General features: G+C 38.8%; 1 protein-coding gene across 2 annotated transcripts in view; it reads left to right on the top strand.

Annotated features, from left to right (window-relative positions):
• The window catches only part of MRPS9 (mitochondrial ribosomal protein S9), a 54,642-nt gene that overhangs the window by 12,106 nt on the left and 28,490 nt on the right, over positions 1-14,046 (top strand). For both annotated transcript variants that reach the window (XM_021085713.1, NM_001244553.1), the window contains exons 3-4: positions 8,280-8,342; positions 8,430-8,460. In XM_021085713.1, the coding sequence (XP_020941372.1) occupies positions 8,280-8,342; positions 8,430-8,460 (94 nt within the window). The remainder of the gene's footprint in view (positions 1-8,279; positions 8,343-8,429; positions 8,461-14,046) is intronic.

Raw genomic sequence — 14,046 nt, 5'->3', positions numbered from 1 at the left:
TAAAATATCTTAAAATTATTTTTGTTAAGGTGTTTACAGCAGACACACATTGGTGTCTACATCTAGAATATCCTTTTCATACTGTTTAGAGAAATCTAAAAGATCTGTCATTCAGTCAGGTAGAAGCAGTATGGTTAGTTCTAGTCGTTAAAATATTGAGTTGTTTTCCAGAGAAGATACGTTTAACATCACTCTGTTAAGGGAAGGTGATAGCTTTTCTGGACTTTTAAAACTGTGTGTGTGGTGAGAGTAAGTTAACGTTATTTTGAGTCATTGTGCTAATAGAACATAATAAAAATGGTCCTTAGTTTTAGCTAATAAAGTATTGAAATCATGAATTAATATGAAAAAACATCCGGTCACTTCTTTAAAGTAGGTAGAATCTTTTTAAATGAAGCTGGATTTCTTGGGAGAAATATAGATGCAGAACATCTATCTTTTGTTGTTAAATTCATCTTAAAAAAAAAAAAAACATGAATTTGTTAGATTTGAAGTGATTTTATGGAAAGATGCAGAACCTGGGGTGAGGAGAGTCCTTGCAGTGTCACTAACTCGTGTTGTAGTGTTTACTTGGTTCTCTCATCTCTAAAATAATACCTGCTTACCTACCTCAGAATTTAATAACCAAGGAGCATGAGATTAATGTGTTGTTATTGTTCTTATTACTATTAATTGTAATAAATAAAATCTACCGTGACTTGAATCAGTCTTTAGTTTTCTGATTGCCTTTGTCACACTCCCCCATGCCACCTGAAATGGAATTTGGGGAGACTGATCTGCAGTCCTGTTGGGGGCGTTGGTTTACCACCACAGAGTGACTTCAGCCAGAGGTCGCATTCTGTGATGGGTAGGTATTTTGTCTCACCTTGCTGGTGTCTGAAAGCCTGTTCGGAAGTGTTAGCCGCTTTCCTTGACATGATGACATGCTTCTGCCACAAGCGTTAGCTCTGCCTCGCTAAGTCTCATGTTTTATGTCAGTTAGCTCTTTTGGCATTTTATTAAATGTAGTGGACTTTGGCATCTGAGTAGGATATAAAAGCTGAAGAGGACAGTGACAACCAACTGTTAGCAAAGCATTGAAATGACATAGGAATTTATAGTTTTATGGTTCCTGTTTTCATTTCTGATTTTTTGTTTTTATTTTTTGCCTTTTTGTTTGTTTGTTTGTTTGTTTTTAGGGCCACACCCACGACATATGGAGGTTCTCAGGCTAGGGGTCCAAGTAGAGCTACAGCTGCCGGCCTACACCACAGCCTCAGCAACGCCAGATCCGAGCCTCATCTGCAACCTATACCACAGCTCACGGCAACGATGGATCCTTTACCCACTGATCGAGGCCAGGAATCAAACCCTCAGCCTCATGGTTCCTAGTTGGATTGTTTCTGCTGTGCCACGACGGGAACTCCTTATTTTTGATTCTGAAACTATTATTTTTTTAAGCGGTTTGGCTCTGTATGTAACCTGAAAGGGAGACAGTGTAGCTGATGAGCCTCATTTAACATTTCCATACCAAAAAGGTGCTTAGTTATTTTAAAGACAAAAATAAATAATTTGATACCCAAAATCAGGAAGGTATTTTAAGCTTCCAGGTAATCTTAGGAAGAACATTATGATTGTTCCTTTGTATTTAGTTGTCACAAATGCTTTTTATAATATGTTGGCTTTTAAAAGGCAAAACTAGGTACTGTAATTTTTCTCTTAATAAGATCAGGAAATTAGATACTCTCCAGAGGGAACTTTCTAGATAAGAGAAACTTAGTTTTAATGTCATTTGTAATGAAAAATACCACCGCTTACTGAAATCCTGTGTGTGTGTATGATGCTGTCTGGGAGGCTGATAGTCATCCCACATTTAATCCTCATAAAAACCTTACCAGGGAGGTATTGTTGAGGAAACCAAGGCCATACAAGGTCTCTCTGTATCCAGAGTCTGTTTTTTCCACTTTCTTTTTTTTGTGTGTGTTTTTGCCTTTTCTAGGGCCACACTCGAGGCATGTGGAGGTTCCCAGGCTAGGGGTCCACTCGGAGCTGTAGCCACCAGCCTACGCCAGAGCCACAGCAACACCAGATCCATGCTGCGTCTGTGACCTACACCACAGCTCACAGCAACACCGGATCCTTAACCCACTGAGCAAGACCAGGGATCAAACCTGCAACCTCATGGTTCCTAGTCAGATTTGTTAACCACTGTGCCACGACGGGAACTCCCATGTTTTTTCCAATTTCAAAGGTTAAATCTTTTGATAACATTTTCTTATTTAGTGGGATACAGTAAGTGTAATTAATCTTAACCTCTCAGAGTCTCGGGATTTTCCTCTTTAGTGTGGTTGTTAACCTGTGGTGCCCCCATAGTGCGTGCTGACCAGCCGGGCTTCCCCGCCCCGGCTCCTTTCCTCTCAGGGTGTCTGCCTGGCAGGGCCAGCCCTCTGGCATTAGGAAAGTTGTTAGCATGTGAATTCAAACTAAGCCAGCAAAACTGGGCAGGAGGACCCATATGCCCTTCTGATTGCAGCTGGTCATAAGCCCTTTTTCGTTGACTTCTGGGTTTACAACTTTATTCCAGAAGGTTGAGTTTGAATAGAAATCTAGACTCTGGCTTCACTGAGTGAAGCATATGCAACTTACGTGTGAAAATTATGCCTCGCTAATCTTATATGCTCCCATCTTGCTCCAAGGCCAGAGCCAGCCAGGTAAGCAGTGCGGTCAGTGCCTTGGCATCCTGTGACATTGTGCTATAAGGGACAGGTCTCTTCAGTGGTGCTACGTCTTTGCATCCTTCCATGTGTACCATCAAAATTGTTTTTCTCAAAATCATGCTGTAAACACACAAAAAAGTTGAGAACTGATATTTGCATTTTCCTTTTTGAATGAAGCTTATAAATTTTAAGTTGAAGACATTTTATTTAAATCAAACATTATGAATATAGCATTGCACTTGCATTTACTAATGTCTTTATTTGGGAATTAAAAGTTAAGTTCTGCATTACTCTAGAATTTCAGGAAAAAAGCCAGCAAATTGATATATAATCCTGCTGAAGTCTTCCAATTACTTTTTAATTGGTCTTAGAGACCTCATTCCGAAACCTGACTGTTTTATTCTCCTAAGTGTGAATATGCTGTGTGAAGTTTCTCTAATTGATTTGCTGTGCCCATTCCATTTGATGTATCATTTTTCACAATATTTCATAATTTGTGCTCACTTCTAATGAACAGAGTCGTTAGGACAGGCATGTCTAAGTACAACTGACAGCTAACATTAGGTGCCAGATGCAGTTTATAAAGCTGTGTAGAACTGTAGAGAACAGTTTAAATAAATTAGCACCTGTACATTAGTCTCACTTGCTGGTAATTTATAAGCGAATCAGTAGAGATGACATTTAGGTAAGTCATTGATCAAGTTAACAGCTGCAGACCCACTGCCCAGCTGGGATACCTAATTAATAGAGATTGCATTCCTGACCCAGTGCCGCCTTCTCCTGCATTCAGTCTGCCGTCCTTTCGTACTTTGACATAAGCCTCTGAATCCAGTTACATCCTTGCCCTTCATTTCAGGGAACGCTCGAGTTTCCTGTGTTCCAGTGAAAATCCGAAGATGTAGGAAACATGTTTATAAATGAGAAGTACTTTACTCTGGTGACTTACTTGGCTCGATTTTTTAAAATCTACTATATTTATTTTTATAAGGACTTTTTTTGTTTTGGATTCAGGTAAACTATGCCTTAGTGTAATAAATTTCTAAAAGGTTCTATGCTTATCTTTCAGCATATACTCTAGTTTGTTTTTGTTTTGTTTTTTCTTTTTCCAGGAAGAAGCAAGGTGGTTTGTGTTACTTTTTTTTGTTTTTGTGGCAGCCAGCCATCAAACCTAAGCCATATGTATGTCCAAGTTTTTTTCAAATGTGACCTTATTTTAAAATGCTCGAGAACTTTGCCAAGTTGAATTCCATACAAATTCCAGAAAATCTAGGAAATATTAAACTAGAACTTATTGTAGGAAAATGCCCTTTATTTTCTATTCCTGTGGCTCAGATTTTCTTCCGAGTGAGTGTAAAACTGAAAGATCAAAGCAACAACAGCCTGACATGAGAATAAGGCAACAGCTTTGTCTGTCTTACAGGTATAGGTTCCTGTAAGTGTGTTCACTACAGGCCACATCCAAAGTCTGCTTCTCTTGAAACAAATGCTAAGACTAAAAAACCGAAAATATTAGGCTAGTAATATTCTTTCCAAGCTTCTTGAAGAATTATTGAATCCCAGCTGATATACATACATATTTTTGTTTTTGTGGAAAGTTGGGTGTTTCTTAGTTTAGATAATAGCCTTTTATGTAGGTTGTTCAGAAGTAAAAAAGTACTTATTTCAAATTATTGTGACATTATGTTAATACTGTCATGGTTGATAGACTTGGTCCAAGGGAACCAACCCCACTTCAGTTGTGAAATGCCAGTTTTAAGATACTTGAGGGTATAGGGCCTTTTTCTCTGGTGTCTGCTAAGTGTCACACACCCACCAGGGAATCAGAGAATCTAACAGTTGACAGGTAGGTGAACATTAGCAGAATCAAATATTTCCTTCACCACCTTCCTCCGGTGGTTTTCTGGTTGGTTGACTTAATTTCACTTAGCATAATATTTAAATTCTGTGTTTTTTATCATCCTAATATAGGTACTTCTAAATAAGACCAGAAAACTGTTTTTCAAAAGACTGAAGTATTGTAACACTTTCTTTGCCTTTATGTTTCTTATTTTCATGTCTCGGCTATTGTGAATAGTGCTGCTGTCAACATAGGGGAGCCTGTATCTTTTTGAATAGAGTTTTGTCCAGCTATATGCCTAAGAATGGGATTGCTGGATCATATGGTAACTCTGCTTTTAGGTTTTTGAGGAGCCTCTATACTGTTTTGATATTGGTTGCACCAATTTACATCCATGCACCAATTTACATTTACTGGTTGTGCAATTCACATCAGTTACATCCAGTTTACATGTGGACAATTCCCTTTTCTCCACACCATCTCCAGCATTTGATATTTATACACTTTATGGGCCATTCTGACCAGCATGAGGTGGTACCTCATTGTAGTTTTGATATGCATGCCTCTAATAATTAGTGATGTAGAGCATCTTTTTATGTGCCTCTGGGCCATCTGTCAGTCCAAGAAGTCTTAGTCTTAATCCCTGTGCCTTTCACCCTGCTCCCACCCATTTCTCAATAGATAATGATTTTTGTTTCCACTTTGTTCTTCCTGTGTTAATGTTTGCAAAAAGAAACCTATGTATATATATATTTTTCTCTTCTAGCATGCATTTTCTTGTTTCTCTCTCTTATACCAGTGGCCACATTCTAAGTATATTTCTTTTGTAGTTTGCTTTTCTCAGTCTTTTTTATGGCTGTAGAGTGATTGATTGCATAGATGTACCATCGTTCATTCAGCTAACCTCTTGTGTATGAGGATTTGGTTGTTTCTAATATTTTGTTCTTATAAATCTAATAGCCTATGTTGTTATATTTGTGGGGTGTATCTTCAGGGTAAATTTGTAGATGTGAGATTGCTTGGGGAAACATACATGTGGTTTAGTTAGATGTTAGCAAACTCCCAACCATGCAGGCCATGCTGCCACCAGCAAGGTGTCAGGGTGTCTTCATAACAGTGCCTAAATGGTGCTGAAACTGACAGTCCTAATGGCCTGAACCTAGCCAGAACACAGATTGGGACTTGAACCCACATACCAGAACTTGAGCCCGGCCTAAACCCAGATTGGGACTTAAACCCATGGTTTTAAATTAGAATCACTCACCCTCTGTCTGGACTCACTGAGGTTCAGGTTCTTCATGTCTCCTTGAAGAAGGAATTCAGCAAGAGACAAAGTGGTAGGCAAGAAATAGATTTATTAGGATAGGACACTTGTGAGGGATGCAAGTCGCCAGGCAAGAAAGCTCTGCCCCCAGGATCCACTGTGCTACAGTATTTATCACCCAAGGGGGAGTGGGGGTTGGAAAAGCCCGCCTCTTCCTTTCCGGAGGTAGCAGCTCCTCCTTGGTATCCTGTAAGGTATGTATTCAAATCCGAAGAAGGGTGATCCTCAAACCCTTGCCCTTGGTCTGAATATGAATGCAGGCCTAATCCCACCCCCACCCAATGACCTGAGGCAATTCTCAAGGCTCCATTAATGGAGCAAGCCTGCCTTGTACTGATGGGGGTTTTTTTTGAGCAATTGATAAATTTAGAATTAGGAGTTCCCGTTGTGGCGCAGTGGTTTACGAATCGACTAGGAACCATGAGGTTGCGGGTTCGGTCCCTGCCCTTGTTCAGTGGGTTAACGATCCGATGTTGCCGTGAGCTGTGGTGTAGGTTGCAGACGTGGCTCCGATCCAGCGTTGCTGTGGCTCTGGGGTGGGCCGGTGGCTGCAGCTCCGATTCAGCTCCTAGCCTGGGAACCTCCATATGCCGCGGGAGCGGCCCAAGAAATAGAAAAAAATAAAAAAATAAAAAATAATAAATTTAGAATTAATAAATTTAGCAATTAATAAACTTACAGTGATCTCCCAATGTCCCCTGTTTCCCTCTTTAAATATGGTCCTTTATCAGGACTTCTACAACTACCTGAGTCTACTCCATCCCTATCAGTGCTGTCAGGCTTTTGAATTTTTGTTAGTCTTGTTAGATGAAAAGTATTATTTCAGTGGGTCATTTTCTGCTGTAATCAGTAGTTTTAATTGCACTTTTTAAAAATTCTAAATGTATTTGAGCCATATATATTTTTTTAATGTAGTTTAATTGGTCGATTATTTTCCCTTCTAAATTTTGGATCTTAGTTAAGACTTTCTTGTATCTAGGTTATGCAGGAATTCGTACATGTCTTCTGATACTTGTTAGATTTCATTTACTGTGTTTAGCTGACTTATTTTGCATTTATTCTTGTGTACAGTGTGAGGTTTGAATCTAGTTTTACCTTTTTCCAAATGACAGTGTTTTTGACATCACTTGTTAAATAAAAAGTCCACCTTTTCGTCAACAGAAAAGGAAGGGAGAGGAGTTCCTGGTTTTTCAAAGAGAAACAATGGTTCAGGAGTTCCCGTTATGGCGCAGTAGTTCACGAATCTGACTAGGAACCATGAGGTTCGGGTTCGATCCCTGGCACCGCTCAGTGGGTTAAGGATCCTGCGTTGCTGTGAGCTGTGATGCAGCTCGGATCCTGTGTTGCTGTGGCTTTGGCGTAGGCTGGTGGCTACAGCTCCGATTAGACCCCTAGCCTGGGAACCTCCACATGCCGTGGGAGCAGCCCTAGAAAACCCAAAAAAAAAAAAAAGGAAACAATGGTTCATCTAAGGTGAAATGCATGGTCTTTTGGGTCTTCCTGTTAATTGTGAAGAGGACCTTGGAGGAAGCTGTTGTGGCTTTTGCAATTGTTCTCAAGTTGGGGGCAATGCCGCTCCCCAGGAAGTGTTAGGGTGAAATTTGTCTCAAGCACTGGGGGTGTTCCTGGCATAGACTTTTGGGGAAGGGCTAGGGATGTTAAACGCCTCACTCTGTAGGGAAAGTTGCCCATTAGAGAAGGTCACATTCAGAATGCCAAGGCATCCCCATTGAGAAACAGACATTGAAGGGGGCATGTCTGGGAAAATGTGATTTATAAACCTCCTGCAGGTTCTAGGAGAAGAAGTTCGGAGAGCTTCTGAAAACATCGAGGCATCCTGGTGGGTGGGATGTAGGCCCTGCTCTTCGCTGTTGATCTGCCCACCCCCTGGAGCTGGAAGTCCTCTTGAGCCCTTGCCCAGCCCTGGAGGAGGGGCCTCCGGTTTCCTTTAGAAAAGGGAGAGGGCTTGTTTGTGGTATCACACTCCTGTTTGAAGCTGACACTTGAAAATTGTTAATAACTAGTTCCAGTTTTTTTGTCTTTGGGGGGATGTACACATGGTGATTTTATTATCCCATCTAAAAGATTGTGAAGGGAGTTCCTGTCGTGGCTCAGCAGAAACAAATCTGACTAGACTCCATGAGAATGCAGGTTCGATCCCTGGCCTCACTCAGTGAATCTGGCATTGCTGTGGCTGTGGCATAGGCTGGTAACTGCAGCTCCGATTCGACTCCTAGTCTGGGAACCTCCATATGCCCCTAGTGTGGCCCTGAAAGGACAATAAAATAAAATAAAATAAAAGATTGTGAATTAAGATAATTTATGTGAAACTCTTGGTTCGATATCTGGCGAGTAGTATGCATTCAGTAACTCTTAGAACTTGTCTTGGAACAGATGTTAATTAACCTTTGTGTATTTTCAGAGAGCTATCGCTTACCTTTTTCCCAGTGGTTTGTTTGAGAAGCGAGCCCGGCCAATAATGAAGGTAGTTATCTTCATTAATAATTTTACAAATTTCACTTAGTTTTATAGTTGCAGTAATTATCTAATGCATTTTCAATTTATTTTACAGCATCCTGAAGAGATTTTTCCAAAACAAAGAGGTGAGTTTGTTCAGGAGTGAAATAATCTTTCTTTCCTGCAGTGGAGTGTAAGTTATGGACCAGCAGGCACTGCTGTGTCCTGGTGGTGGTGAATTAGGTCAGAAATACTTTATAACTAAGGAATGACTGGGATTTGTAAACTGTTTCTTGTTAACCAGATAATACTAAAATTAGATCATGTTAGAGTTTATGCCTATACTAATGTCAGTTTATTTGCCCAGTATGCCTTTTTGAAGAGGAGTTTGGTACAGATCTACTGGAGAATAATGCAACTTTTATTTAATAAGAAAATTTACAATTTTTCTTTATTTTTAGAAGCATATTTTCACTGAATATAGATTATCCCTTCTTATTACTTTATTAATGTACTTTTCATTGTCTCTTAACTGGCATTGTTTCTGATGGGAAGTTAGCCATCATTCTTATCTGGTCCCCTGTTTTCTCTGGAGTCTTTTAATATTTTCTCTTCATCTTTTAAATATGTAAAATAAAATCTTGAAGAAAACATGCAAGTTTTAAGATCAATGAAGTAAAATATTTACTATTTTCTAATTCACATTAGAAGCTTCTTAGACAAGCTAGGGTGGGTTGTCAATTACTTTAGAAAGTATTAAAGCTAGAAATCACTTCTTAAAAACACTCAAAATAGGAGTTCCCAATGTGGCTCAACAGGACCCCTGGCCCAGCACAATGGGTTAAAAGATCTGGTGTTGCTATAGCTGAGGTGTAGGTCACAACCACAGGTCGGATCTGGTCCCTAACCTGGGAATGCCGTATGCTACGGGGCAGCCAAAAAAGAAACAAAAACAAAAAAGACCACTCAAAATATAAATTTACATTCGTTAGTCTTTTGCTATAACCCTAGTAGTTTTTTTCTTTAAGGATGTATGTGTTCCTCCTTGTTTCTTTTGCATAACTCTGCCCTGATGCATCATCACAGGTTTTTAGTTTGATTTCCTAACAGAGGAGCAAAGAACTTAAATCTCCTAAGAAATCTGAGTGCAGAATATTTTGTATTTCTATAGATTTTTCCGTCAACCACACTGAAATTGAACAAACTTTTTTTTTAATTAGTAACTTGCCTCTGAATCTTGATAAAACATTCAACTTAGTTTTCATAGAAGCAGCAGTTACCTTTTCTGTTTTCACCAATGTTTTATCTGTTCATGTAATACTTCATTCATGTAGGAGTTCCCGTCATGGCGCAGCAGAAGCGAATCCAACTAGGAACCATGGGGTTGCAGGTTCTGTCCCTGGCCTCGCTCAGTGGGTTAAGGATCCGGCATTGCTGTGAGCTGTGGTATAGGTTGCAGACACGGCTTGGATCCTGCGTTGCTGTAGCTGTGGTGTAGGCTGGCAGCTGTAGCTCCCAGTTCAACTCCCAGCCTGGGAACCTCCATGTGCTGCGGGTGCAGCCCTGAAAAAACAAAACAAACTTAATTCATGTAATTATAGAAATATGTACAGTTGTAACAAACAGGTTGGGAATAAATGCCACTTAAGCCTATAACTTAGCAGTGAAAATGTGTGGATATACTTTACATGCTCAGTTTGTAGACAGCATTAGTCAGGGTGTTTGATAACCAATTAAATAGAGACTGGTAAGAGCAGATATTTTTATTCAAAACTTAATTATTTTGCATTGATGTTTTTGCCACATCTTACCTTTGCTCACAGCTAGGCGTTCTATCATTCTTCTGCTCTACTTCATTCCTTATATGATAACTTTTATTTTGAATCTTGTTATAAATATCTTGTATCTTTTAATATATTTTTTTAATGTTTCCTAAATTTGTACATGCAGTTGATGATAAACTATAATAACAGTTTAATCAAACCTTTTGGGAGATAATAAATGAAGGCTATATTAAAAAGTGCACATCACATTTAAAGATGCAGCTCAGTTTTCTGGAAATAAACTAAACACAAGGCACAGAAACTTACACTTGATGGCTTTTCTGTATATGTTTGTAATGATAGTAATTTTGTTCCTCTTTTTAGTGACTTCTCTGTTTTTCAGGGTCTCAGTCTCCTCACTCATGTCTCCTCCTCTGTTGTTCTGTATTTCTGTATTTCTTTTCTGGTCGCATCTCTTCTTGGGTATCTCCCCGTCTGAGACTGGTTGTTTCTTTACCAGCTTCTCAGTATTAGAAAGTTAGCATTACCATCAGCTGGAATGTAACAACTGAAACATCTGTGTGTCCCTGCACTTGTGTTATTTTGGAAATAGGTCAGTGTTGGTAGGGTTTTCTTACATTGGAGCTAACTGTATTTATTTACATGTAAGTAGTATACCTTTAGAATCCGCAAAATAACTTTTTTTGCCATCTACCTACCTATCTCCCAGTTTTGCTATACTTTGTAAATAGAGGACACATTGTTTTTATGTTTGAAAAGATCAGTGAATTTTAGATTTGAACAGATTATGGCACCAGTAATGTGCTACAACTCCCCTTATTAAAAGATGGAAGCTTTCAGATTGAGTTAACATAAAAATCCTGCTCTACCATTTAAAGTAAGTGATAAAAAAACAAAGATATATACCCAAATGATGGCAGAAGCAAGGAGGAGCACCTGATACCAGACAGGCGTAATTCAGGGAGGTCGGAGAACCCTTCAGTGAGGCGAGAATGTTAATTTATATTGATAAAACCTAATATCCATTAAGTGGATTTGACGACCATGAACCTTTTTGCACTAAGCATTTAGCATTGAAATGTTTAAAGCAGAAGCTGTTAACTAAGGCTCTGAAGAATTTGAATAACACAGCATGATTTTATAGCTACTGATACAAGCACAAAGAATACATTTTCTGTGCAGATGCCAATGGAATATTAATTGAATTATGATGCAATAAGTCATAGAGAAAAACCTAACTAATTATGAAAACTGGAAATTATATAGGCTAGATTTTTTGAATTAAAACTGATAGAACCATAAAACTATTTGGTTAAAGAGAAATCAAAATTGAGATTATGGAACTACTTAGAAATGTATGACAGTTCATATAAACCCTATGGGATACAGACAGTGTATTATGCAGAGGCAAACATATATTTATTAGACACCAAGAAAGACTAGAAATAAATGAGCTATTCAGTATTCAGTTCAAGAAGGCAGAAAGAGAATGAAATGGATGAGCAAAGTAAAGAACTTTAAAAGAAGGGGTAGAACAAGTAAAACCAGCTAGTTCCTTGAAAAAGCCAATGAGATTGATCAAATTCAAATCTGGTCAGTGGAAAAAGAGAGAATACCTAAGAGGACAACATTAGTAATTTTAAATAATAATGTTCAGAGGGTATTTAAAAGTGTAATGTTGTTATGGCTCACTGGATTCTCATTGATTTGAGAAATATCCTAAATAATAAGAGTACTGAGTATTTGTTGAAACTTATTAGCAAGGCCCAGGCACAGTTCTGAGTGCTTTGCATGCCTTAACTCACAACCAGTTAAGTAAATGTTCTCCCCATTTTACAGATATGGGATCTAAAGCACATGGGGGTGAATTTACCCAGGACACAGCTTGGAAGAGGCCGAGGCAGGATGTAGGCAGACCCAGAATATGGCTTAGACTCCACTCAGACAGTTTTCAAGAAAAACCGAATCCCCCAAAATGTCTTCATTGGGAGAATGCTGGTTTGAGTAAAAGCTATGGAAGTCAGGTAGTTGGAGACTTAACCAGAGAGGCACACTGCCCAGAAAGTTTTTTCAGTGAGATCTGTCATGGCTTGAAAAAGTTTGTGACTTTTATATTATATAAACTGCTGCAGAGCAGAAAAAGATAACATAAGCTTCCAAAATTCACTTTAAAGGCTCTCACAGTTATCAGATCTAGACACAGATAGCATTAACAAAGAAACCCATACTCTATTCTCACTAAATTAAATGATAGCAAGCCATATAAAACATCATATTAAGAGACGATACCATCAGATCTTTCAGCAGATTCCCACCACCCCAGAAATGTAAGGATGGTTTAACATTAGGAATTTATTGCTGTAATTCTCTTTGTTAATTGAGTCAGATTTCCAAAGATGAATTAAAAAGTCAGTTAACAAAATTTAGCATTTATTTCTTGGTTAAAAACTCTTAAACTAGAAATACAAAGAAACTTTCTATGGTGAGAAACAGAAATACATCAGATTAAAGAAACCCACATCACTGGATCCCTTTACATTAAGTTCAGGAATAAGACAAGTGTGCCTACCCTTTCCTCTCGTACCCAGTATTGTTTTGAAAGTCTTAATTAATGTAATTTCAAAAGACAAAGAAATTAGAAATAAGTCAGTTAATATGCACAGATGTTATAAGTACCCAGTTAGAAAATACAGGATTAATATTCCCATCATGGCCCGGTGGTTAACAAACCTGACTAGGAACCATGAGCTTGCGGGTTCGATCCCTGACCTTGCTCAGCAGGTTAAGGATCTGGCGTTGCTGTGAGCTGTGGTGTAGGTTGCAGACTCGGCTCTGATCCCGTATTGCTGTGGCTCTGGCGTAGGTCGTCGGGTACAGCTCCGATTTGACCCCTAGCCTGGGAACCTCAGTATGCCGCAGGAGTGGCCCTAGAAAAGACAAAAAAATAAAATAATTCTGTAAGAATTACGGTAGAATATCATTATTTGAGTATCTGAATATTGGAAACATTAAAGCTATGAATTGTTCTGAAATTTTTTTAAATGATACTCTTTTATAAAAGCAAGCCAGAGTATAGGTGAAGCTGAAATGCTAGTCATGCTGAGATCCTGTGAGCCTCTTGCCGGTTGATGACAGCACGCTGGCCAGGTCCACACAGAGGAATCAGTGTGGAATGGAGGGTACTGGTGACCCAGGTAACGGGATGGTCTCCGTGGTAACAAACTGGTCTTTTTCTGCCTTTATGTATTTTTGGTGGACAAGAACCATTATAAAAACATGGAATTTTAAATGTGCAAATATATACCTACATACATACATATGTTTGTGGGTTTTTCCCAACATCTTATTCTGTATGCTTCTTATCTCGTTCTGGTCTTGTATCTATAAATTAGATTATTAAATGCTATATGTAACTCCCTTTGCTAAGGTTTCTCTGGTCATCTCTTGGTTGAATGGGGTTGTTTTCTAGTAGATTCTTCCAAAAATGCTCATAGATATAAATTCCCTGAGTTCTCATGTTTTTAGAATTGTTTTTTAATAGCCTTGATACTTGAAGGACCACTTGGCTGGAGGGGAAAGTTTTTGGTTCGTACTTTATTTTCTTGAGTTCCTTGAAAATGCTGCTCTATTGTTGCCTTGCCGTGTCTGTTGTTTTTGAGAAATTTCCTGCAAACCTAGTTATCTCTCACCTGGTGGTCCCAAGGGCTCTTTTCTTTATCTTTCTGAAGCTATCTGGCAACTTTATGATAATACAGTGTTTCAGTTGATTATCGACGGTTACCTTACAGTGGTGCCCGTAAGCTCTTGCAGATAGATTCAAGTCCTTACATCCAGAAATATTTTTTAGCAGTTATAAATACTAGTTCTGTCCCACTTTTTGTTTTTTATCCTTGGGACTCCAGTTATGTAACTGTTATTCCTTCTTGGCTTGTTTTCCATATCAATCAC

This window comes from Sus scrofa, chromosome 3, assembly GCF_000003025.6.
Source record: "Sus scrofa isolate TJ Tabasco breed Duroc chromosome 3, Sscrofa11.1, whole genome shotgun sequence".
Lineage (NCBI taxonomy): Eukaryota > Metazoa > Chordata > Mammalia > Artiodactyla > Suidae > Sus > Sus scrofa.
This window is presented reverse-complemented; position numbering and strand designations above follow the sequence as displayed.